Source organism: Nycticebus coucang, chromosome 15 (genome assembly GCF_027406575.1).
Source record: "Nycticebus coucang isolate mNycCou1 chromosome 15, mNycCou1.pri, whole genome shotgun sequence".
NCBI lineage: Eukaryota > Metazoa > Chordata > Mammalia > Primates > Lorisidae > Nycticebus > Nycticebus coucang.
Genome location: NC_069794.1, coordinates 73,057,261 through 73,084,639, shown reverse-complemented (window position 1 = coordinate 73,084,639; position 27,379 = coordinate 73,057,261). Strand labels below are relative to the sequence as shown.

Genomic DNA, 27,379 nt, shown 5'->3' with positions numbered 1-27,379 from the left:
TTAAACTACAGAGGTCATGTGGTGGTCCTGTAGTCTTGTAATTTATGAAACTGGCTGCTAGTCCAAGTCAGTGTAGCCTCCCTTGTCCAGATGGAATTCCTTCTCAGTGGGCATGATGTCAGGGTAAATAAAAACATGAACCCAGTAAGGTGAGGCAATGATATATTTCTCTTTGTATGAGGTCAAACTCTGCACTTGGGAAGGGCAAGTTAAATTGGGATCTCATCTCTAGGTCTTTAAACAGTTTTGTCTTCCTTCCCCTTTCTTGTCTTTAACATTGCCTTGGAGATAATTGCCTTGACTGGTATCTGAGGACTGCTGGGCTTTGATTTCAGTCAAGGTCATGAGGCCCTAGAACTGGAGTCCAGTGCTCGGGGTGCAATCCCAGCTGTTCCTCTCTGTTCATTAGTTTAATACAGTGGAGAAGAGCATGGATTTTGGATGGGACCCCAGGGAAGCAATCTAATCTGACCAAGTGTCCATCTGGTTGTCTAAAAAATGAAAACCATTCTGTTGACCTCATAGTTTTATATGTGTACTCACTGTCATGCTGTTGTGAAGGACCTTATTGTAGGGCCCTGACAGTTAAAAATCGGTAGTCTTTTGTGGTTAGCATAATATCATTCATTCCTTTACTCATTCAATATTGAGAAGTGGGGGGGGGGCAGGGGCGCTGTGACATTTAAGTTACCACTTGAGGGCTGAGCACGTCTTGGCCTGATGGGAAAAGTTAAGGAGACCAGCATTTTCACTTTTCCAGACCAGGACTTGGGGGGGGGGTGTGTGTGTGTGTGTGTGTAGCGGGGAGGACCTGGACACAGGTGTGTGTAGGAAAAGGGCATGGACACTGGTGTGTGTGTGGAGAAGGTCATGGGCACAGGTGTGTTTGGGGGGAGAAGGGTGTGAACTAGGTGTGTGTGTGGGAAGGGCCTGGACACGGGTGTATGGTAGGAAAGACATGGACACAGGTGTGTGTGGTTGTCAGGTTACATGGGAGGAGGGATGAATGTGCACTGTTTATATTCTGCATCTGAATTTCTAATACTTCGGTGTCATCCTCTTTTCTCTCCATTCCCTGGCCAGTTAACATCTATTGAAAAACTCCCACAGAAATGCCATTTCTTTCACAAAGCTTGTCCTCATGCTTCCTTGACTTAGTCCCTCTTCCCCTTGCGTCCCTGTCAAATTGTGTGACTCTCCTTTAAGTTTGGTAGCCCCCTTGTAGCAGTAAGCAGCTAAGAGCATCTTGGTCCCCGTCACATCACCGCACACTCGTGCCTGTGTGTGCTAAGCAGGTCTCATGGTGGCTGTGTTGGATTCAACATGGGAAATGGTTGTGGAGTTTGCTTTTGCTATTTCATAAGAAATTTTCTCTTCTATTTCTAATGATGAGAAGACAACATAGTCTTCAATAATGTCTTGATATTTTCATTCTAGCAATTTTCCAAGTTTTACTTAATAGGTTTCAATGAATTCAAGAGTTTACCATCATATTGAATGCAAAACCCATCACTGTGTTTTTAGGGATATATCTTTGCATCCTTCCCTTCAGTTTAATATTAAATGAATTTAGGAAAAGCAGTACAGTTTTAATTTAAGTAGTTTTTATTTGATCAGCCCTGTCATGGGGCATGCCTTTTTTTCTATTAGCAATTGTTAAACAGAATAATTAGCCTGTGTTTATAGAGGCTCCTGTGGGGGGGAAATGGCTAAATGTCTGCTTTGTTTTCTGCTGCAGGCAGTGACCACCACGGAGGAACCTGATGGGCACAGTAGTTGGCTGTGCCAGGCTGGTTGCCGCCTTGGAGATGAAGGTCTTGAGCCAGGGCCAACGGACAGAGTTGTGCGGGTGGCCGTGAACCACACTGCCCCATTGCCCCAGGTGCCCCATCCTAGGAACATGACAACAGCCCAGAAGGGCCACAGGCAAGGTGCCACATCCATCTGTTCAGTGTCCAATGCAAAAGACCCCAAGATGGTGACTTCTCCCATATGGCAGAATGGCAGCTGTCGCAGCAGCCCCGGCAGAGACACAGAGGTCCAGGAACCCCGAGTCAGCCCTTCCAAGCTCATGCGCCTCTTCTCCTTGAGTCGCAAGAGGTTGAGTACTCACCCAGACAGGCCCCGCTCTGTGGTCCTGGTGGGCAATTCCTCAACATGGAACGCCCTTGCCTCCTTCCGGAAGATGGGATCTTTCAAAAAATTGAAATCCTCAGTCCTCCAGGGAATTCAGAACCGAGAGGATTCTGAAGATGCTTCAGAACATGACCCAGGGAAACTCATCCCAAATGGTGCTATAATAGGCATCCAGACAAGCAGGTGTGCCTCCTCAGGACAGGCGAGTGACCCCCCCAGGGTAGGGGACGGGGGTGCTTCTGATTGCTCTGACCCTGAAGAGACTGATGACGCTTTCCAGCGGAGCACTCACCGCTCCCGCAGCATCCGCAGGGCCTATGGCCTGGGCCGCATCAGCCTGCTGGATGCCGATAAGCAGCACAGCCTCACGGTGCATGGCCGTCCCCTGTCCTCTATCAGCCAGGAGCCTGCCCTGTGTGAGATCCTAGTGAAGGACCCCGAGAGTAATAGCATCATCTATAGGAAAAGCAACAGCACAGACAACTTGAACTTTCTCAAGAAGAGCTCCTTCAAAAGGAAGTCTACCTCCAATCTTACAGACCTCAGGGTGGCGCATGAAAGGCCAGTGCCCCAGAGGACCCTAAGCAATTCTTCTGCAGACTCTGAAAAACTCAGTGGCTCAGAGAGAAGGACGAAAGGATGGAAGAGCCCGATAAGGGCCAAGGACTTTGACAGAGTCTTACGACTCGTAAGCAATGTGACAGATGCCGCCTGGAAGAGGGAGAGTCCCAAGAGCGGGGCTGCATCCCCCCGTGAAGCACACCCGAGACTGTGGCAGCACAGTAGGCTGCACGATGACTACTCTCGCCGGGCATCAAGCAGCTCCGAGCAGGACAGATGGCGGGGCGTGTGGCCGACGCACAGCGCTTCTGCACGCTGCGCCTCGGCCCTTGGCCTCAGCTCAGCCACTCCTCAGGGTCCCCGCATAGACATGGACACTGCAGTGTTTCCTATCGAAGCCAAAAGCTCCCGTGCATCAGAAAGTGATGGTCCTTGTGCCAGCAGCTCCTCGTCAAGTTCACTTGCCCAGGAAGTGTTGAGCAAAGACTCCGATGAAGCAAATGCTGACAGCCAGTTTACATTTGACCTGGAGCAGCCTCCTACCCCACTAAGGCCCACCACGCCCAAGCCCCAGAGCCCAGGGGCAGGAAGTGCCAAGTGTTCCAGCAATCACAGTGCACTGTCCCTCAGTTCTGTTGAGAGTGAAGAAAGGGCAGAGGTGCCTGCTCAGAGAGAGCCAGGGCCTGTGTCATTCCAGGATTTGGTGCAAACCACACATGGTGATGAAGACAATGGGAACCCTCAGCTGAGCCTCAGCCAGGTGGCCAGTCCAGAAGAAAAGGGGGAGGTAAGAGCTGAGGTGAGGTCCCTTCTGTAGGTGACCCTGTGGGAGGGAAACTTGCATAGCCAGGCTCTTAACCTCAACGGGAGATGTCATTGCTGCACTGGTGTCACCTTTGGTCCTGAGGCTGTGGAGGCCAGCGACCCTGTGCTGCCGATGATGTCACTGTCACAATTATTAGCAAGAATAGTATGAGTCATCAAGTTGTTGTTTACCAAGTTCAGAAGTAGTCTCTATATCTTTTGAAATAAATTGCTAATGAGTAAAATTCTTTGAGGTGGCATTTACCAAACCGTTCATTCAAAAGGTATTTATTGAGCACCTGGTATGTGTTAGATTCTGGGGGACAAAAATTTGAAAAAGATGCCGCTGTTAGGTGCTCTTACATGTTTCATTTTTAAACTATTTTTATTACCCATATCTTTCTTCTTTATAGCCATTTCTAAATCCTTTCCAACAGAGTACATGAAAATGAAATTCTTTGTGTTAAGAGATCGTTAACATGTTCTAAGTCTGTGTTATTTCCTAGGAATGAATTAGGAATATGCAGTTTGGTACTGTCAGCCTCTGAATGATGCTTGAGATTTTTATGATGTTAATGTACTTATTTTTAGGGTAGATTATAAGCATCTCATGAATCAAATCAGCTAATAACTGTGAAGGCTACAAGAGCAATATTCTTTTCATATCCTGTCAAACATCAGGCAACTTTATAATTTTTACTTTCTAAATGAATTCAGTAATATTACATAGCTGAAAGATGAGGAAATGCATCCATGTGTATATATTGCAGATTGTTTTTTGCATACATTCCTGGACTATTTTTCAGGTATAAATTGGGCTTGCCATAGAGTATAATCCCCTAGCACCAATTCCTGGAGAAGACCTCAATTTATTTCTAAAAGCATGCAGATGAATGATTGCACACAAGATTTACAATCTCAGAAGCCAAGACAGACTCTAGACTATCCATTTTTTTTTTTTTTTTATCTGTGCTATGCAGGGAGACATAGCTGGTAGAACCTTTCTAGAAAGACCTGGAAAGGAAAACAAAAAAAAATTTTTTTTTAAGAGACAGAGAGAGTCTCACTTTATGGCCCTCAGTGGTGCCGTGGTGTCACAGCTCACAGCAACCTCCAGCTCTTGAGCTTAAGCGATGCTCTTGCCTCAGCCTTCCAAGTAGCTGGGATTATAGGCACCTGCCCGGCTATTTTTTGTTGCAGTTTGGTCATGGCCGGGTTCGAACCCGCCACCTTCAGTATATGGGGCTGGCGCCCTACTCACTGAGCCATAGGTGCCACCCAGGAGAACAAATTATAGAATACCTTTAGAGGGTTCAAATCAGCCTCAAGGATCCCTGGGCAGCCAGACAAGTGCTGTCTGATTCTTACTGACTTAAGGCTCATGTGGAGAGCTCAGGGCCAGGCCGTCTTTAAGGCTCTTAAATATTGATGACCATTTATTCATTTGCATATTTTGAAAAAATCCTGTACAACTCTTATAAGGACCCAGGATTAGTAGCCAGTCTTGGGAAGGAATTCCAGTTTTGCCAGCCCTGGTTTCTATGATTAGCCAAAACTTTTACTTTGTCCTGGGTAAGAGGAAGTTTAGCATTCCTTCTGCTAAACACAAGTCCTATCCCACTGATGATTTGGAATCCTCCCTCCCTAAAAAAGGATTTGTATAAATCTAGAGGGTTCTTTATGTTAAAAGTGAGATTTTATTTTTTGCTTAACAAAATTAGTAAAATACATTTAGTTGTTTTATTGTTGTTGCAGTTTTGCTGGGGCCAGGTTCAAAACCGCCACCCTTGGTATATGAGGCTGGTACCCTACTTACTGAGCCACAGGCGCTAACCTCAAAATTAGTAAAATAACAAAAAAAATCATTAAAATTTTTTATTCCTGTGTGCCTTTTACGTAAATATATGCAAGAGTTATTGTCTAACTTAATCAGTTACTTGCCGGGGTGATTTTGACCATTTTATGGTTTTATTTGTATATTTGCTATTTTTAATTATATCTAATTTCTACTCACAGAGGATCATTAAAAACAGAAAGCAGAAGAAATAATTATATTGAAATTCAATTTATTAAAGGTAGCCGGGTGAAGTGGCTTATGCCTGTAATCCCAGCACTTGGGAGGCTAAGGCGGGTTGCTTACCTGAGCTCACAGGTTCAAGCCTGAGCCAGAAGGAGACCTGGTCTCTAAAAAATAGCCAGGCATTGTGGCAGGTGCCTGTAGTCCCAGCTGTTTGGGAGGCTGAGGCAAAAGGATCGCTTGAGCTCAAGAGTTTGAGGTTTCTGTGAGCTAATATGTACTCTACCAAGGGTGAACAAGTGAGACTCTGTCTCAAAACAAACAAAAACACCCAGTTTATTAAAGGTGCATACCCATTGATAATTCTACAAATTTGCCTGCAGATGTTGACCACTTTAACTTGCATATATTTTCTCAAAATTCTTATAAGGCACATCAAGCTTCCTCTTACACTGTTAATGTATATGTGAAAAAGAGAAAATGTAATGATGGTTTTATCCAATTTACATTTTATATGTTAGGAATCTTCAGTGTTACTTGCAGAGAAGTGCTTGTGACATATAGCCTGAAACCTCTTTTTATCTTGACACTGAGAAACAGATTATAAATTACAGGAAACAAACAAAAAATTACTTTGGAAAATGTAAGAAGTCCAGCTTTCATGAGTTAAAAGCAGTTTTTGTCTTTTACCTCTTTATGTATACATTTATATAGGTGGGTCACTATGAAAGTTTTGAGATAGATTGTATTATGGTCCATTATTTCACTTCCAGCACAGTCAACAACATCCTTTCTGACTCACCTATGCAAGTTTCATCTTGCTGGGCTTATTGATGTTGCTGGGAGGGTTTCATTTGTTTCCATCCACGTGAATTTTAGGTTTCTTGATTTTTGTGTATCTCAAAACTTTCATAATGAAAGTATACTTTATATATATAGCTTCTGTTATTATTATTATTATTTTTTTTTTTTTTGCAGTTTTTGGCCAGGGCTGGGTTTGAACCTGCTACCTCCTGTACCCTACTCCTTTGAGCTACAGGGGTCACCTATCTTTTATTTTTTTTAATTAATTTTTTTCTTTTTTGCTATATATAGCTTCTTTATATATATTTTGTCTATATACATTTTGTATTACAAAATTGAATTTCAGTCTTTATTTTAACATACAGTGTGTTATGTTATATTTAGCTCATTAACAGGATGCTTCAACTTACATGCTTAAATCACATTTAGGTCATGTTTATTGTTGAGTGTGAAAACATTGAAATCTGTATATTATGGTGTTAAAGTAAAAGTTATAATATACTTTCAATAGAATAATTTTTAATAAGAATTGTTTATTTATAATATATAACTCTAAAAATGAAAAAATGATTTTTGAAAAATCATAAGCAGTTTAACAAGATTGTGTTAAGAATCTGAAAGATTCTGAATCTGAAAGAACATTTCACGCCACTTTCATTCACAAAATGCGTTACACTCCTGCCACCTAGTGGTGAACTTTGTTGTAAGAGGAGTGGTCTGTGTTGAGAGAGTCCCTGGATTTGTTATTCAGTGTGAAAATGTAGTTTGGCATTTACTGGTTGACAGTGCCAACTGTTCTCTTATTACAGGAATAAGCACAGGAGTTTGGAGTGTTAGTGCTTGTTTTCCTACCAGTGCACACAGGAAAAGGAGCCTCTCCTCCCACCTATGCAGAATAGAGTCCGTTATTCATGAGTGATGAATTGCACCATAGACAAAGCTCTTTTCAATGGTTAGAACCCCTTTCCAGGCAGCTTTGGTAAGCTGCAGTCTGTTGGTAAAGGTTTCCAGTTTGGCTGGACTCTGGCTCTGCCATTCAAACACTGGACCTGCTATTTTCATCCTGGCTGCCACTGGGTAGATGTCATTATCAGTTTTGATGATTTCTTTTATCCTAGGTTGACATGACTTTTTAAGACAGAAGGAGCTAAGGTCAATTTTCCCAGAACTCTTTCGATATAGCACTTGGTTAGAGTCTTACAGGGGATTGAGAAATTCTTCAGACAATTAGTTTGGTATCACATTAATTTTTAAAAATTCATAAGAGTTAAATTTTAATATAATCTTAACTTTTATGTGTTCGTTCGATAAGACACCAAACCAAATTTATTTACACCTACCAGGTATGAGTGACTGGGTGTGGCTCTATAGGGAATGTGGGTGATGCCAAGGAGCCTTTACTGACACCCAGATGTGTCTAAATCACAGGAGGACTGTGCAGTAAATCCCACAAGGCAGGTAAAAGCAAAGTGCTATGGTTTTCAGAAGAGTTGCAATTCTCACTCAGGTGCCAAATCAAGAAAGGCTCATAAGGGTGACCGAATCTTCGTAAGGGTGTCCACAGGGGACGTTCCAAGGTGCAGTAGCTTAGGCATTCGTGTGGAGATTTCCTGTGATGGGAGAAAAGAGGAGGTAACGTAATTTCATATGTAGGGAAATAATCCAAGTTATGATAAAATCATCAAATCCATTGCATTAAGTGAAGTAAGCAAGGTACAGAAAGATGAATACCGCTTATTCTCATGTGGAAGCCAAAAAAGTTGATCTCGTAGAAATAGATTATAGAACAGTGGTTACTAGAGGTGGGAGAGGCCAGCAGTTCACAGATAAAACAGTACAGGAGAATAAGAGGAGGGTGTTCTAGAGCACTACAGGATGACCATAAATAATAAGTTATTGTATATTTTCAAATAGCTAGAACAGATTTTGAATGTTTCCAACACAAAGAAATGACAAACATTTGAGGTGGTAGATACTCTGATTACCCTGATTTGATAATAGTACATTGTATACTTGTATGTATTAGACTGTATACACCATAAATATGTACAGTCATTGTGTGTCAATTAAAAAAATACAAGTAGGGTGGTGCCTGTGGCTCAGTGAGTAGGGTGGGGCCCCTTATACCGAAGGTGGAGGGTTCGAACCCGGCCCCAGCCAAACTGCAACAAAAAAATAGCCGGGCGTGGCGGTGCCAGTGGCTCAAAGGAGTAAGGTGCTGGCCTCATATGCGGGAGGTGGCAGGTTCAAACCCAGTCCCGGCCAAAAACTGCAAAAGAAAGAAAAAAAAAAAAATAGCCAGGCATTGTGGCGGGCGCCTGTAGTCCCAGCCAGTTGGGAGGCTGAGGCAAGAGAATCGCCTAAGCCCTAGAGCTGGAGGTTGCTGTGATCTGTGACGCCATGGCTCTTTACCAAGGGCGACAAAGTGACTCTGTCTCTAAAAAAAAACAAAAACAAGCAAAAGACTACCGTAATCACACACATAAAAAACAAGAATTAAAAACATTTAAAGTCCAGATTATGAACACTCTTAAAATCCACGGTAAAGAATTTGCACAGTATGCGGTATACACTCAGGAGCCACGGACATTTATGGAGAAGCTGCCCAGAATTGTGCTTAAAGAAATTAACCCACCAAAAGTAGAGAAGAGAATTGGAAAGGTGACCAGAGGGAGAGGCATCAGGAGTTTATTGCCAGAGAGCTCGGAGATGACAAGGGCCTGATGTGCGAGCATGGACGTGGAATAAGGAAGGAAGGAACAGGAGTGACTGAAACCGTAGAAGTCAAACTATGCAGGAGAAATAGTCATGTACCTTGTCAGTCAGCACCTGCTATGTGCTGGATGGGGTTCCTAGTCTAATTCGTAGAGTGCATTGTGCACAGATCGTCACTATACAGCGCTAAGTGCTCCTCATGAAAATGCACCAAGGCAGAATTAGTAACTCTGGGTGGGAAGTGGCAGAACTGGGAGGGACAGTTGCGTGGGGTCATGAGTCGCCGGGGAACCTGCCTTCCGGGAAGCACAGAGTGGGCGGTAGGTGCCAGAGCTTGGCTCTGCTGCTTACCAGTTCTCCTCTGTTGCTAAACCTCATTTTTGGCACCTGTAAACCATAAGTAATGAGAGGCCTGACAGCATAGGGTTGTTGTGAAGGTTGAATGGAGTGATGCTTGTACTTAGCACAGGGGTTTGCATGTAAGTGTCTAGCAGAGTGGTGAGCCTGTTGTGCTCAGGTTGCTGCCTGTGGTCGCTGTGATGATCACACTGGGTGGATAGGTGGAGAAGTGGGACATGAGACTGGTCTGACAGGCCCAGACATCCTGCTTAGACCTGTGGATTTGGACTTCACCTTATAGTCAGTGGTAATCAGTGATGTGGCAAAGCAAGGACCACGGAGAGACATTCTGTGGCTGAGGTTGACCAGACTAGCTTTGTAGTCAGAGCTGGGAGGGGGCAGGCAAGGGGAGAGACAGTGTCCCTCAGGACTATAGATGGGGTCGTGAGATCTGGACTGAGGTTATGAAATGAAGACGAGGAGATGACTCCAAACTGCTGATTAGTGTTGAATGTTCATGGGGAAAGGGAGGTTTGGGGTGACTGGAGGTTGATGGGTATGTTGTATTGAGTTACTATCCATGAAACCATCCATGAGTACAATGGACTGGAAAGAGAAGGGCACCTCAAGCCGCAATGTCACTGAAATAAAGCCTTCCTCCAGGTTGTAGTACTGGGATAACCCAGAACAGGATATTTTAAATTTCAACGAACAGTTGTAGGACTTTTATGATGTTGCCACGTGCTTCATATGTAATGATAGTTCCAAGGTGCTATCTTGGTGTGATTTAATCAGAGGTACAGACCCAGTACACAATTTTGACTCTTTGTGCAAGTGTTAATAGGTTACTCAGACATTACTCTTTATGTTGCTCAAATAGTGGGGAGATTTAGATGGGTCTGGAGTTGAGAAGTTATTGAGTTGAGGGTCATTGCTAGAACTGGAAGGATGATGTTGCATTTATGTAAGTAAAAAGGAAACACTACTGGGACTGTATGCAAATAGTCCTCATGACTCAAATGCCTTTGGCACACAGCCCATCAGAGGTGGGTGTTTACTTCTCAGGTGAACACTGGACTCTTACAAGTTTCAAGCAGGGGTAATACAGGCTATTTATAATCAACAACAAACATATTTGTTGGCAAGGATTCATTACTTTGCTTCTCACATTCCTGGGACTAAATAGGACACCTTCAAAATAGGATGTTTGTTTTTGAGACAGAGTCTCGCTCTGGGCTATAGTACGATGGCATGATCATAGCTTACTACAACCTGAAACTGCTGGGCTCAAGTGATTCTGCTGCCTCAGCTTCCTGAGTAGGTGGGACTACAAGTGCCCACCACCGAGCCGTGCTAATTTCTCTATTTTGAGTAGAGACAGGATCTCACTCTTGCTCAGGCTGATGTTGAACCCCTAGATCAAGGGATCCTCCTGCCTCAGCCTCCCAGATCAGATGTGAACCACCGCTCAGCCCATAAAATCTTTTTGCACCATTTTTACCTCCTGCTTCAAATAGAGGGGTCGTGTCTAGCACTGGCTTTGCAAAGATGAAATGAAGTGCCTGAACTATCTTGCATTGCTCTTATTAGGCATATGTTAAAGCAATTTGAAAATTTAAGATATCTAAGTAATGGTAGCACATTATCCCTTTAGTGTTAAAAATACCACTACTTTCCAAAAGAAAAGTAAAATGATATTAGTTGCCAATAGGTAGGTATTTCCTTGTTCTTGCCTTCCACTCCTCAAAATATGATAATACATCTAGATTTGTTTGTTTTTTGAGACAGAGTCTCAAGCTGTTGCCCTGGGTAGAGTGCCAGTAGCATCATAGCTCACAGCAACCTCCAACTCTTGGGCTCAAGCGATCTTGCCTCAGTTTTTCTATTTTAGTAGAGATGGGGTCTTGCTTTTGCTTCAGCTGGTCTCGAAGTGCTGAGCTCAGCTATTCACCAGCCTCAGCCTCCCAGAGTGCTAGGATTATAGGTGTGAGCCACCATACCCGGCCTACATCTGGGATCTTAAGGGTTCCCCTTACCTATTTAGAATCATGGGCCATATGTTTATAATACATAATAAATAGGCCTTCCTGAATCAAAGACCAAAGACAAAAGGAAAAGAAAAAAGTGGGCCTATGGGAGGTCTTTTAAATTATAACACATTAATTTTCATTTAAGGGAAATTAGGTAATGAGGTATAGGCTTTTTTTTTTCCTTGGGACATAGTCTCACTTTGTCACCCTTTGTAGAGTGCTGTAGCATCACAGCTCACAGCAACCTCCAACTCTTGGGCTTAAGTGATTCTTTTGTCTCAGCCTCCCAAGTAGCTGGGACTCCGGCACCTGCCAAAATGCCTGGCCATTTTTTGGTTGTAGTTTCATTGTTGTTTGGCAGGCCCGGGCTGGATTCAAACCCACCAGCTCCAGTGTATGGGGCTGGCACTCTAGCCGCTGAGCTATAGTTCTAAATAGTGAAATTCTACATTTTTATTTTATGAGATACGAGTCCTAAAATTCATTTCCCTGGAATTGGACATGCAGCTGGTATCATAAGGCTACACTTAAGTGATATTATCTAACCTGGGAGTTTTAATCTGGGTTTATGTAAGGACATGGACAGAAATCAGGGACTATGGATTTTATTTTTATTAGCCTCTAGCTAAAATGTAGCACTTCCTTCAATTATGAAAGTAAGCATCAAGCCAGAGTAGTTTTAATAAGACCTATGATATTGTCTGATCACAAATCTTTTTTATCTTATACAACAGGTTTTGCTAATCTAAAAAAATTTTTCAGAAATAAAGCCTTTCTTCATTGCTCAGGCTGGTATAGTCATAACTCACTGCAGCCTTGAATGCCTGGGCTCAAGTGATCCTCCTGCCTCAGCCTCGAGAGTCTGAGATTACAGATGTGAGCATCTGAGCCCAGCGGGTATCTGAAGATACCATGTATTCTTTTTTTTTTTTTTTTTTTTTTTGTAGAGACAGAGTCTCACTGTACTGCCCTCGGGTAGAGTGCCATGGCGTCACACGGCTCACAGCAACCTCTAACTCTTGGGCTTACACGATTCTCTTGCCTCAGCCTCCCGAGCAGCTGGGACTACAGGCGCCTGCCACAACGCCCGGCTATTTTTTGTTGCAGTTTGGCCGGGGCTGGGTTTGAACCCGCCACCCTCAGCATATGGGGCCGGCTCCCTACTCACTGAGCCACAGGTTATCTGACATAATACTATGTTAGATCCATCGGCTTACCTTTACAATCCTCTCATTTTATTTTATACATGTAAAGATGTGATTCTGAGTAGGGGTCTGTAGATTTCAGCAGATTGCCCAGCACATATGTTACCAGACCCTCTGGTAACTATTACTCCCTCCTTCTAAGAGGTTTTACATCTAAAAGAAAGAAAACCTTCAAAGTTCTATTTTTCTTTTTGTGAAAGTATATACCAAGGTTGCAGGTTTGCAGAGAAGAAAGGACAAAGGGGTATTTTTTTTTCTTTGTTTTGTCTTTTGTCTTGTTTGTTTGTTTTTGGTTTTGGTTTTTTGAGATAGTCTCAGTCTGTCACCCTGGGTAGAGTACTATGGTATCATAACTCATAGCAACCTCTTAACTCTTGGGCTCAAGTGATCTTTCTTGCCTCAGCCTTCCAAGTAGCTGGGACTTTGTGCCATGACACCTGGCTAGTTTTTCTATTTTTTAGTAGAGATGAGGTCTCCTTCATGCTCTGAATGGTCTCAAACTCCTCAGCTCCAGTGGTCCACCCACCTTGGCTTCCCAGCGTACTAGGATTACAGGCATGAGCTACCACACTGGCCTTCAGACTGGAGTTTTGAAACCAAACTCACTGAGTTGTGTAATGGACCTGTCCCCTTTCTGGCTCTGTTAGTCATTTTATTTATGTTAGCCCCAATTTCTTAATCAGTAAGATGGGGCAAATAGTACCTGCTTGATAAGGTGCTTGTGAAGATGAGATAAAGGTAACAGATATGCCCAGCATAGGTCTGGCAGTAACAGCTCGCAGCATTCACTGTACTCCTCTGCGGCTTCAGGTGTTTTCCCTGCTCACCTCCATCTCTGTGACTATATGTGAATTGCATTTGACATCCATAACTGTGGAACGCTAGGAAAACCAGGGAACTTAGCTTATTGTATTAATATGCGTCCTCAGAAGACCTTTGGCTTATCCAGAGTACCTTTGCTTTAGTTTAATTTTTTTTTTTTTTTTTGAGACAGGGTCTCAGTATTTCACCCTCAGTAGAGTGCTGTGACATCACAGCTCACAGCAACCTCAAACTCTTGGGCTTAAACAATTCTCTTGCTTCAGCCTCCTAAGTAGCTGGGACTACAGGTGCCCGCCACAACACCCAGCTATTTTTTGTTACAGTTGTCATTGTTGCCTGCTTTAGTTTAATTTTTTTTTAAGAATTCTTAAAACATCTTTAATTTCCTTGCCTATAATATTTTCTTCTGAATTAACCTTGCTATCTTAGTTTCCAGGGATTGACCTAACAAATTATCACAAGGGAGGTGGCTTAAAAGAACATTTATTCTCTTACAGTTCTGTAGGCCAGAAGTTTGAAATCAAGGTGCCACCAGGTCCCAAATCCCTCCAGGGCCCTCAGGGAGGATTTTTCTCTGCCTCCTTCCTCTAGTCTAGTGGTTGCTGGCTGGCAGCTTTGGTGTTCCTTGGCCATTGCATTAAGATTTACCTAATCCAGGGTGAGCTCATTTAAACTCGATTACATCTGCAAAGATCAGTCTCCAAATAAAATCACAGGCGCTGGGCTTAGGACTTCCAACATCTTTTTCAGAGACATAAAGTACAACACCCTGCATTTTGATTCTATATACCTTTCTGAATGGATGTATGTGCAATCAAGTTATGTTATGCAAATATTTTTCTTTTTCTTCAGCTTAATAATTTGCTTTCACTGTATTTTTTTAAAAAGTTTTTAAGTGTCTATTTGAAGGTAGCAAAGTCTTTATTGGCTTTTTATTTTCATAAAGTGAAAAAAAATCTTGTATAGAAAGGAGACATGCGATACTGACTAAGTAAGGCAAGCACTTAAAAAATATACAGAGAAGCAAGAGTTAAAAGGGCAGGGACTCCATTGAAAAGTCTGTGTACAAAAGTTTATGACTTGGGTGTGAATTGGCTGTTCAAGCTGATAGAGCCAGGACTGATCATTGCAGCAGGCAGAGCTGTGGTGGGGCCAGATTCTAGAGGACATGGACGTGGGCAGCTGCCTGCTACTTCAGCATGTCTGTGGGCACCCTCTGCCCATGCCGGAACCTGAGGTAGGTTCTCAGCTCCTTGGGGAAAGTTGTTGGTACATATGTATCTGTAGATCCAAGCATAACCACAGTCAAACTAATTTTCTACATTTCAGCAGTACATAAAGTTTCCTAAAGATTTGGTTTTAGAATATCCATCAGAGTTCAAATTTGTTTTACAAGAAATTTCACCTACCTCTGGCTAGGAATCAATATTTGAATGTGAGATGAAATCTGACATAAGGGTTTTCTTCCTTATTGTAATTTTGCTGAGAGTGAAATGATAGACATTTCAATTGTATGTATTACCCTGTTACCTGAATTTGCACCTAGAGCATTTTGCACCTTTCAGAGGACGCGTTTTTCTCCTTTTGTATCTTCAGTAGCACTGTGTAAATGTGGGAAGTAGAATGACAGTGGTTCTTTATGTGTGTTTTGTGGTGTTGATGTTGAGGTATGATGTGTTAGAGGAATAATTCTGTGCCTGTCACCTGCTGTCTACTGGCCTGCTGTGAGCTCACCTCGCATACCCGGCCTTGATTACTTCCCAGAGTGTGCCCTCATTTTTTGCATCAGTGAGAAAAAGTAGGGTGCATGTTGTTTAAATGCAAAAACAAAGCAAACCAAGATGCCCCACCACCAAAACCTTAAAAGCAAAACAAAAGAACTGCACGGACATTTGTGAGCAGTTAGATTTCTTGCCTGTGATTTTGTTGTGCTTCTGTTTTTCTTTCTTTCTTTTTTTTTTAGAGACAGAATCTCACTTTATTGCCCTCAGTAGAGTGCTGTGGCATCATAGCTAACAGCAACCTCTAACTCCTGGGCTTAGGTGATTCTCTTGCCTCAGCCTCCCGAGTAGCTGGGACCACAGGCGCCCACCACAACATCCGGCTATTTTTTTGTTATAGTTTGGCTAGGGGCCGGGTTTGAACCCACCACCCTCAGTATATGGGACCGCCCTGTACTTCTGTTTTTCCTAATGTTTTGTTTCTGAACCTTTTTATCACCATGACAATATAATTGGATTTATTCTCACTGCTTAAGATGTCTATGCTATTGGATTGAATAATTTAAAGTCTTCATAATAATCTCTTTCATATGTAATGCAGAAAGTAATGTTAATTTCTCCATGATTTCTCTCATACTTCTTGTTGGTGATGTTGGAGAGGAAAACTTTTCCTTGTACCCTAGTTCTTAGAGGCCTGTGAATTAAACATATAAAAGACGAATTTTGTGTGTATTTGTTAGAGAGAAAGAGAAAGTTCAGAGAAAAGTGACTCAAAGAGGTGTCAGAATAGAATTTGAGGTTTAGGTACCGTCTTACTGGGGCGAGGGAGAAAGGAAAAGGAAACTTAAGGGGGAACAAATGACTTTTAGGAAAGATAAATGGGCTTTCAGGAGACTAGATGAGAGAGGATACTTCTGTGACAATGTTTAGATGTGGATTCTCCTCTCTTCCCTGACTGAAGCAACTTCCAACAGGGGATTTATGACAGTCGAGTTCTTTTTGGAGGCTCTGCTTTTAGGCAGATAACAACTAAAATGCTTTCAGCTCAAAATCATTTTTATGCCACAACGGCCAAGTCAGCCCCCTCAGTGGTGACTTGAATTAATGATAGGACCCCAGGCAGCAAGAGGGGGTAGATGGCAGTGCCAGTGGAGGTTGCCAGGAAGACCGTGTTTTGAAGCAGAGGTGATGAGGTGGCATGGCTGGAAAACTCCTGAAACAGAAATGATGGGCCCAGGTTTTTGTGTCTTTGTGCTACTAGTTGACTCTGTGTCCTTGGGCAGGTCCCTTCACGTGTTAGGTCTCAGGTTCCTGATTTGAGTGGCACGTCTGGAGATCCCTTCCTGCCCTCTTTGCCCTCCATCAGTTCTTCACAGTGAGCATTAGACACACCAGGCTGGAAGCCATGAGACCTTCGTTCCAGGTCTCGGGTCTCTGTTGTCACTGGCCAGAGGTGTGTTCTCCTGGGCCACTTACCATCCACCATCTATCTTCATCTAGGCCCAGCTAGTCTGGGGGGCGGGCAGGGCTGCGCCACCCACCACCTCTGTGGTCACCAGCTCTGTGGCGCCGTCAGGGATACCTGCTATGGCCCCCTTGCCTTGCCTTTCCTAGTTCTGGTGGTTGTCCCAGTGCCTGTGGTCTGACAGCTTTTTTTGTTTTTATCTTAAATCAGATACAGTCTGGAAGAATCACTGCCAGTGCTTAGCCAGACGGGAAGGGTTGCAGAGATAGCTGTATCTCACAGCCCTGTCTCAAGGCAGGCTTACAATGGGGACATCACTCTATGGCACAGCTTTTCGGGAGTGATAATTAAATCCCGTGATAAGGGCTATCTTCCCATTGTGGCATTTCATCCTTCCGAGGAACTGCCATTGCCTAGTGTACAGCTGCAGAGTGAAATTGCAGAAGTTCAGTAACTTGCCTGCAGTTACACTAGCTCCGGGTCCAGATACCTTCACAGCATAGAAGTGTGCCCAAATCCAAACCACTTCTGTTTTTCTAGTACATTGTGTTGCCTCTGAAAGGAAAAAAAGAAAAAAAATTTGAAAATTAGAAAGTATTGCCCTATGTAAGATCATAGAATCTTGAGAGCTGTGGGATTGTCCAGTCTGAACTGAGATCCAGAAAGGTTAGCTATGACCTGCCCAAGCTCACACAGGTCAACACTCTTCACGCCATAGACTGCTGCCCAGAGGCTGCCGGCAGGAGCCGGGGAATCCTTGAGTGTTGAGTGTTGGGTCGTGGTAGATTTAATCCTCTTCTAGCACCTTCTGTTTTAAAGCCATGTACATTATCGAAAGATCCTTCAGAGCAGCAGAGAATATCATTGCCCCTTCATTTCTTCTCCTGGCAGGCCATTGGTCCCCAAGGCTGTTGTTATGTGTATTTTAGGGGCACCTATCCTGATTACAAAGTTCATTTTATAAACTCACAGTGGTGCTGATTTTTTAATGTTGGATGCCAAACTTTACTACTTAAATTATGGCATAATGTAGCCTAGACAGAAAGGTAGATTTGATTGTTTTAATCCTTGTTTTAGTTGTCTTTCTGTTTTATTTATTATTATTATTTTTTTAGAGACAGAGTCTTACTTTGTTGCCCTCAGTAGAGTGCTGTTGCGTCACAGCAACTCACAGCAACTCCAGCTCTTGGGCTTAGACAGTTCTCTTGCCTCAGCCTCCCGAGTAGCGCCTGCCACAACACCTGGCTGTTTCTTTTGTTGCAGTTGCCACTGCTGTTTTAGCTGGCCGGGACCAGGTTTGACCCCGCCACCCTCGGTATATGGGGCCGGTGCCCTACCCACTGAGCCACAGGCGCCGCCTTCACTTTGTGTTTTCTTGATGGAGCAAGTCCATCAAGAAAGCCCTGAGGAAGAGCTGGGAAGGGGGATACACACAGCTAATTCTTTTTTAATTCCTTCTTGGATATTTGAGCTCATCTAACCTATTCGCCTTTGAAAAGGTTGTCACGGATGAACCCTGGAGGCGAGTCTCATCCCAGGAGGAGGAAAGGACAGAGGCACAGAGAATCCCCAGAAGGAGATGGGGTTCTGGAAGACGGCCACGGCCTCGGCCATTCTCAGACTATGGCCAGCTGGCCAGCCGCAGCTTGTCTATACCTGAAGACTCAGTTGCCACAGATCCCGAGGAGGAGGACCAAGTGGACACGGACCCTCAGGCGAGCATGGCAGCTCAAGGACCTGCAGACCAGAATGCTTCCATGGGCTTCCCCAGAGGAGCACGGAGAAGACGCCCCATTTCCGTGATAGGTGGGGTCAGCTTCTATGGGAACAACCAGACGGAGGAAATAGAGGATCTCCTGACCCAAGTAAGATCTGGCATCCTTCTCTCAAAGCCAGCGCACACCCTCCAGCCTCCTGGCTTTTGTTCTCTAGCAAGCTAAACAGGATGCTGCCTCTCCTCCTCCTCCCACCCCTGTCCTCAAGGATGACGTCATCCACTCACAGACTCTTCTTCCTGACTTCGTGCAAAACATGCATGATTTCAGACTAACCACCTGACATCTGGGTTCCTTTTACTAATCTTTCTCTCCTGGTATCTCAGATAATAATGTGAAGCTCATTTGCTATCTATTTCTGAATAACCTGAGATTTTAACAAGGGGAAAGTTTGCAGTGCATATTTAGAGAGCTTTCTAAAGGAAGTAATTACTGAAAAAGAAAGCATTGTCTGTTGTTAATATGTACAGATAAGAAGAAAATAAAGAAGTGTATTTCTTTTAGGACATAAGGAAGTAATTTTTTTCTTCTACCAGCTTCTTACTCTTTGCTTGACAGTTGCAACTTTGTAACTGGTTTGGAGATACATTAAACATTTACTATTGGTCCCTTTGTGTATTTTAGTAATTCAAAAAGTATTTATCAGATACCCAGTGAGCACTTTGAGGATATATAACCTATAATTAAAGGCCTTGTATTAAAGAAGTTTATACTTAATTCGGTGAGGCTAATACCCTCCCTGTGGTCAGATGTTCACAGAACAGTATGTGAGTAATAGCTATGCCCAATTTCATTTTTAAAACCTGCTAGCTGATGTTATAAGTAACCCATAAAATTCTCCTAGACAGGAAATTCTAAACAGTATTAGTGGTGGACAATATGTTTATATTTTCCCTATAAAGTCCAGCATAATGGCTGGTTTATAGCAAGCACTCAAAAAGTCTTGTTTAGGGCGGCGCCTGTGGCTCAGTGAGTAAGGTGCCGGCCCCATATGCCGAGGGTGGCGGGTTCAAACCCAGCCCCGGCCAAACTGCAACCAAAAAATAGCCGGGCGTTGTGGCGGGCGCCTGTAGTCCCAGCTGCTCGGGAGGCTGAGGCAAGAGAATCACATAAGCCCAAGAGCGGGAGGTTGCCGTGAGCCATGTGACGCCACGGCACTCTACCAAGGGCAGTAAAGTGAGACTCTGTCTCTACAAAAAAAAAAAAAAAGAAAAAGTCTTGTTTAATTTGATGGAATTGATTTGAATTCTTAGCATAAAAAAAAAAATTGAGTCACAGAATACCACGAAATCTTCAAAAATTATAAGATGCTCCACTCGCTAGGAAATAATTCTGAACTAAAGCAAATTATGATCTACTTTAACTTGAAACACATTATAGGAAAGATCTAAAATGCTTAGAAATTATTTGAACCTACTGGGCTTTTGACTCGTAGGGATTGTTATTAATAGAAAACTGGAAGGATGTTACAGTTCTAAAGAGACCTGGGTAAATGCATGGAAAACCAACTCTTTTTTTTATTTTATTTTATTATTATTTTTATTAAATCATAGCTGTGTATATTAATGTGATCATGGGGCACCAACGTTTAAATAAAGCTCAATTGTCATGTTAAGTTTAGTTAAGCAAGAATTGTCTTCAGGTCCACTAATCCTTATCAAGGGCCTGCAGGTACCAGGCTCCGTAGGAGGGTCTACAGGGCAGAATAGAACCAGGCTGAACACACAGGTGAGGACTGCAGTTTGTTACCCTGACCGGTCTTCGGCCCTGTCCTGTTCCTTCAGAGCCTGCTCCTGGGAAGACACCCCTCCTCCCCAACCTCTGACCCTGCATCTGTGTGACAACTCTACCCCTTCCCAAATTTACTTCTGCTTTTCTCAGACGCCTTGCTTTTACTTAGTGCTACTTACTGGCATGTTGCTGTCGAATGAGACGAAGTATCATGCTGTGAGGCCAGAGAGTTGATAACAATGATTAAAAACTGTAGAATAACAAATTGCCACTGAGCCTTCATGCAGCCTGCAGCTTTTGGCAGGGTTTGGAGAAACCACTTCACATCTGTGAGTGGCTTCGAGGTGAGAGTGTGTGCAAGTCCGTTTGCAGGAGCTGCCACTTCCTGGCACCTCTTACAGCTTTCTGCTTCTCTTCCACAGCCAGCAGCCAGGCCGCCCGTGCCTGCTCACCAGGTGCCGCCCTACAAGGCAGTGTCAGCCCGGTTCCGGCCCTTTACCTTTTCCCAGAGCACCCCCATCGGGCTGGACCGCGTGGGACGCTGGCGGCAGATGAGAGCATCCAACAGTGAGTCCCCCCACCAATCAAACGTTGCTGCAGGAGCCACCTGTTTGATTGTGTCCAGTTCACCCAAGGTGCCGGTGGGGATTAGCACTTCCTGCCTCCCTCTGGGCCAGGGTGCTGCTTGGGACTGAATCCCAGGAGGAGGCTGCACTATCAGCTGTACAGCGTGGGTGCTCTGCGTGCCATCTAGGTGGTTCCCAGTTTGAGAAGTTTGCTCCTGTTGTGGCATCTGCGTATCTGAGTTCTTGCAGGTGGCAATCCCAGTAAGAACCAGGTCCCAGGCTAGAAATCTGAGCTCAGAATGTCGGCGGGGTTGGGTGTTCTGAGGGCCGCCAGAAAGGACCTGTGGTAGGCCTCTCCCATCACGGGTGGCTGTAGTGCATGTGACTTAGGGATGCATCACTTGTGCCCACCTTCATATTCACGATGGCACACTCTCCTGTGAAGGTCTGTCTCATGTCCAGACTTCCTCTGTGTGTAGGGACACCAGTCTTATTGGGTTTGGGTCCACCCCAGACCTCATTTAACTTCATCATCTACAGAAACTGTTTCCAAATAAGGGAACACTCAGGGCATTGGGAGTTAAAGCTTCATCATCTTCTGAGGGGACATAATTCAACCCCAAACCATATACTATGTTTGTAACAATGTGTAACATGTATACGTATTCAAAGATTTTAATTGAATAGGCAGAAACAAAAATAGTGTTGCCGAGTGGTAGGAGTGGAGGGGACAGCTCCTACATCTCACCCACACGGGCCAACAGCCTACTTCGTGCTTTCTCTAACACTGGTTTTTGTTTTTGTTTCTGTTCTAAATTTTTTTCTTTTTAAATTTAGGATTCTTTTGTTGAAAAACAGCAAAAACTAACTGGCTACTTTAAGCAAAAGGGGGGGATTTATTGGGAGTGTATCAGGTATTCCCAGAATTGATGAGATGGTTGGCAACAAGGCCGGAAGTAGGAGGGAAGGAGCCACAGGAAGAAATCTAACAGAAGACTGGGAGCAGGGGAGGCCACCTGTCCTCTCTCCCTTACCCAGGAATCAAAATCTCAGGGTGGAGGATTCAGCTCCTGTGTCTACCAGTGGTGCTGGATCAGGGAAGAGGATTGGGTGTCTCCAGGGAAGCAGCCGCATGGGTTCCCTGTCAGCTGAGGCCGAATACAGTGGAATATAGTCGTTCTCCCAGAGGAGCTCCGGGTGTCGTTAGAAACACAAGTAGATCCTGGACAGGTCCTGTGTTTGTCTGCTCATTCATTTATCCAGTTAACTAATGCGTGTTCACCATGTACCAGGTGACAACAATGAATGAAGCAAAGCCCCTTCAGTCACTTAGATTCTAGTGAGAGGATCATAGATCAACAAGTTAAATATTTAACAGGGCAGACAATGCTATTAAGGAAAATAAAGCAGAGTGGAGGGCATTCGTTCCAAAGAGCATCATTCGTTCCCATGTGATGCACCTGTTCTGTGTCTGACCACTCCCTCGTCCTGGCCCAGGCACATAGCGAGCACCTAGAGGCTGGGACCTCCGAGTCACGGCCATTCCTTCCCCAGTTCCGTGACAATGTCTTTTTGGTGCTTATAACCTGAGGTGAATTTAAGTGCTATACTCTGTCATAATGAGAAGAGGAGAAAAATAAGGAAATCTGGGATACTGCAGAGAATAAGCATTGTAAAAACTCAACATTCCAGCATTTGAACAGATCCCGACGTAAGTCTGTATATGGGATTCTCTAAGGCACCAGTGGTTACTCAGGAGAAGATGACCTGGGTATCGTGAGCTGGTGGGAGCCAGAGACGGGAGGCCACCACTGGTGGAGGTGATGTTGGGATGGAGAGTGGGAAAATGCTTAGGGACAGCAGGTAGAGCCTCTAGGAAGGAGAGGGACAGTGGAAGGAACGTCAACATCCAGAGACAGGCAGGAATGCCATGCATCTGAGGTTGCCTAAGGAGGCCAGCATGCCTAGAGCTCAGGGAGCAAGGGACGGAGGAGGGTGCTGCATGCCTGGAGGTAGTATACAACTAGAAAGGGCACTGCAGGTCACGGGGAGGAGTTGGGGTGGTTCTTTCTACATGTGGTGCAGACCCATTGTCAGCCAGAGGGTAGTGTGTTCTGATTTCTGCTGCAGAGAGGCAGGGTGATTTTAGGCGGAAAGGCTAAGGAAGGGAGGCTGATTTGAAGGCTGTCCACTGAGGAGTGATGGTAGCGGTGGCCACAGAAGGCATCGCTCTTTTCTTTGGGTGTTTAATTTCCCAGCAGTTTCCAATAGAATCACCCTCGGTTCTAGTTCAGTGGGGCTGGAGCCATGAACTCCAGAGGAAATATTTTTCCCTTGGGGGACTAAATTCAGCTTCAGCTGAGCAGAGTTCTGGGTAGGAAGCAAACATTATTCAAGTTTATGGTTAAGTAACCCTAAGAAACTACTTCTATGTTTACCCTTGGTTTCTGTGCCCCCTCTTTGGCTGTGGGTGAGCCTCACCATATTAGTCACTGGCTCCGAGCCTGCATCCCGTCCAGGGCAGCATGGCAAGCTTGGGCGTGTCTCCAAGCTGGCTCCGTAACTTTGTTTTTATTAGGCTGTTATGGGGTGTGATATGGTGACAGGCACCTTTCACCATAAGAAAGGAATTCTGTGGAATTCCCTGGAGAAGCAGTGTTGTGTAAGGTACCACGACAGGACAGCAGCCTTCAGTAGGACCCAGCAGAGGCCTGACAGTTAAGGAAAACAAATCCAAGTCCAGCATAAGTGGCTCTTTCAGTAAGGACAAACTGTCGCCCCTCTGTTAGGAAAAGGCCCCACTGTAATCAGCGTTCCGCAAGCAGCTATCTGGTTCCTTGAAGGAACCATATCATTAGCTTTGTTGAGGGGAAGGCCTAGGCTTCCTGTGGTCTAGCCCAGGTTCAGCATCCATTTCTGCCACCATGGCCTTTTTTTCTTTTTATGAACCCATTGAGCAAGCATGGAGGTGACTAGGAAGGAAGATTGACATCTACATAGTGGGACATAATATGCACACCATTATTAAACAACCCTTTTGCAGTAAGGATTCACATGAGACAGACATCTTCACATGCTCTGAGTATATTCTCAATCCAGTTGCCTTCTACAAGCAACCCCCAACCTGTTTTGTTCTTTTCAGGGCCCTCTAGACTATATGCTCCTAACCAAGCTCAGTCTTTCCTGAGGCCATCTGCCTTTCCACTGGGAGGTTTACCTGTTAGCACAGACAGGTACCAGGTTTACTAGCACCAGCTACCAGGTTATGGGTAGAAGTTCACTTTGCGGGAGGCTAGGAAGAAGACTTAAAATAGTAGGATATCCAGCTGAAGGTCACCTTGATTTCCTCTTCAGCAAGAGGCACTGGGCCTGGGATTTAAGGGCCTTGACCTCTCCATCAAGTCAAGACTCTGCTCACTTGCCCTGGAGAGTTCCTGCTATACAAAGCCTTCGTGGAATTCCTCATCAATTTTGTTCTAGGGACCCTGAGATCAGTTAAGCACAATCAGAGATCTCATGAGTCAAGACTATGGGATAATCGAGCTGGCCTTGCTGCCTGGTACAAGAACTATGTCCACTTTTCTGGTGGCAGATGTTTTACTTTCACATCTTCAGTACTATGGAAATATCTCTCATCAGCGTCTCTGGCCTGGAGAGATCAGTAGTGCATTGATTATAAAAGTCACTGCTGCTTTCATCCTCGGATTTGAGAGATACAGCCCAGTGGATGTTGGGGCTACCCGACATACCATCTCTAGTGGTTCTGCTCTCAGTCCCGTAAAGCCTTCCTTGCCATATGCTGATGGTTTCAGGTTTACATATCAACTAATAAGTGCTGGAGTGGCACTTGGCTCCTTGAGCCTACAAATTGATACCAGAAAACCAGCTGTAAGATGATCATTTTGAGATAATTGGGGAAATTTTCATACGGACTACGTATTTGGTGGCATGAAGGAATTATTGTTAATCTTGTTAGTTGGGATAATGATAGTGCCATTATTTTTAAGTCCTTATTTGTTGTATATACATACTGAAATATTTTCTACAAGATATGTGACATGAGACATTTGTCTTAAAATATTCCTCCAAAAGTTGGTGGGAAATATTTGAAACAAAATTGGTAAAATATTAATAATTTTGGTTGATTTCTCTGCTTTTTGTGTTTACTTAAAATTTGCAATGATAATAAAAGCGTATTTCCTCCTTCCTGGTCAGATGCTTTCAAAATCTCCAAATCCATAGCCAAAGGTTGGTTAATGGCTACAAAATTGTAGCTAGGTAGCACGATTAAGTTCTAGTGTCCTACAGTACTGTAGGGTGACCACAGTTAATATTAATTTATTATTTCTTTTGAAATAGCTACAAGAGCAGATTTTGAAAGTTTTCAACACAGAGAAATGATAAATGTTTGAGATGATGGATATGCTAATTACCCTGATTTGATCATTATACATTATATACATGTATTAAAATATCACACTTTGTCCCTGGATTAGTATGTGTGAACTAAAAATAACAAAAGCAAAATAACCCTCCAAATCAAGAAATACCCACCACTAGGTTTTTCTCAAAATACAGAAAATTGAAAATTAGCAAATTATTATTATTTTTTATTTTAAAGAAATGAAGACCTAACATCTACGTAAAGCGAGCTCTCCCTTCTCAGAACTTTGCCCTTACTGTTCTGTGCTCTTTCCTAGCACTTGGTATTTTTCTCTCGTCCAGTTTAGGAGTAGTCTTATCTCTGATTAGCCCTTTCAGTCTGGGAAGGAAGGTCACAGGGAACAGGCCTGAGTAACGCTTGTGGACTACACAGGCGTAGTATGAGAGATGATAGAATCAGAAGGATGACTCTCAGTAGCACTTATAAGTGTCTTGATAAAGTTCCTAGAGGGAAGGCTGTCAGCCTATAAAAATGCTATTGCTTTTTTGGTGGTGATGTTTGTGGCTTCCCTTTTCCTGGTTTTAGGAGGGGTACTTATGGTGTTAGAACTTTGTTCCAGAAAATTCTTTTTGCTGCCTTTTGTTTTCTTCTTTAATGAAGCTTTTCTGTTACATTGGAGACAATTTCTTGCATCACAGCTCCTAATTTTCCCATACTTTGGATTCCAGCAATATTTCCTCCCTTTACTGGTCTATATATTTTGATCCAAAGTCAAATTTGATAACCTTTTCAAAATTTGAAGCCTCTTGTCCATTTCCCTTCCTTTTTTACCTTTGTCCTATCAGGAGTTTAGATTGGTTTGATTTTGTGACTATCTCCATTACCTCCTGAGAATGTCTTGTTTACTCAGCTGTACACCAAAGTGAGATCTTTAGGGATCATAAGCAAAGGACTAAAGCATGCCAGTGCACCGAGGTCAATAGATTCGGGTTTGCCACTTTAATAAAAAAATATGTTTCATTTTTAAAAATCCCTTTAGTTAACCAGTGAGAACTGTATTCGAGCCTTTAGTAATAATACCAGATAATAAGGAGCAAAATCAGTAAGATTAGGTGCTACAATACGTTGGTATGAAAACTGGAGGTAAAAAACGCTCTTCTAAGGGAATACAAACTGATGGACAGACTTTTTATGGCTTTAAAATTTTTTCTAACTTAAATAATTGCTTAATTTGATTTTTAAAAATTTTCACTTTTTCTCTTTTTTCTTTTTATTTATTTTGAGACAGTCTCAATTTGTCACCCTGGGTAGAGTGCTGTGGCATTACAGCTCACAGCAAACCTCAAACTCTTGGGCTTATGCGATTTTCTTGCCTCAGCCTCCCAAATAGCTGGGACCACAGGCACCTGCCACAACACCCAGCTATTTTTTGTTGCAGTTGTCATTGTTTAGCTGGCTCGGGCTGGGTTCGAACCTGCCAACCTCAGTGTATGTGCCTGGCGCCGTAACCACTGTTCTACTGGCACCAAGCCAATTTTCACTTTTTTCATTTGACTATAATCACTTTTTGCAACCTAGAAAAGAAGCAAATTGATGGAGCCTAGCCCTCTGGTGACCTAGGCCGGATCTCTACGTCTTCACCAGAATGGTGTAATAACATGCATTACTAATATGCAGGTTGTAAAACTAAATCATTGCCACCTCTGCACAGTTTTCATTATGAAATGACCAAAAACCCAGTTCTTTAAAGGCATGGTATAAAGAACATCTTAACTTACAAAGGGTAGCACAAACCAGATTGTATGCTGGACAGCCTGTCTGTGGGAGCACGTGGGGGCTAGCCAGTGATGGGTGAAGGGAGCAATTACTTTGAAAACCTGCTCTGACGTTCTAAAAATATTAATAATACTTTGTTCTGCTATCAATACAAAAGCACCTAAAATGTATTACAGACTCCCTAAAATTGACCACTGTTTCTACCAGTGTCTACCGCAGAATACAAAGTTAGAAGTTGCCTGGGGAATAAGATTTTTCAAAATAAATTGCTTGGTTTTAAGAAATCCATCATACTGCATTCTTTCTTTTGCCACAAGATTTTAAAGAAATGTTCAATTCTAAAAAGGGTGATGGCAAGAACTTTCTAGAACCACAGAAAAACTTACTGCTTCCCCATACAATTACCATTGCTGTTCTTCCACTGTACATATTCATGTGGAAAATCTGGTCAGGCGATTTGGGCCAGGGTCAGGAGATGGATGAAACTAGTGCATGTCCTAGTTAGCTAGTTGGAAGCTGAGACACCAT

The 27,379-nt window shown here is 43.6% G+C and overlaps 1 protein-coding gene across 12 annotated transcripts in view; it reads left to right on the top strand.

Moving 5' to 3' along the window:
* Positions 1–27,379, top strand: part of SPATA13 (spermatogenesis associated 13) — a 155,524-nt gene that overhangs the window by 84,357 nt on the left and 43,788 nt on the right. For 10 of the 12 annotated variants that reach the window (XM_053563189.1, XM_053563191.1, XM_053563192.1 and 7 more), the window contains 3 exons: positions 1,739–3,496; positions 18,119–18,484; positions 20,548–20,692. In XM_053563189.1, the coding sequence (XP_053419164.1) occupies positions 1,901–3,496; positions 18,119–18,484; positions 20,548–20,692 (2,107 nt within the window). In that variant the 5' untranslated portion in view covers positions 1,739–1,900. The remainder of the gene's footprint in view (positions 1–1,738; positions 3,497–18,118; positions 18,485–20,547; positions 20,693–27,379) is intronic. The other 2 variants (XM_053563195.1, XM_053563196.1) reach the window with 2 other exon arrangements.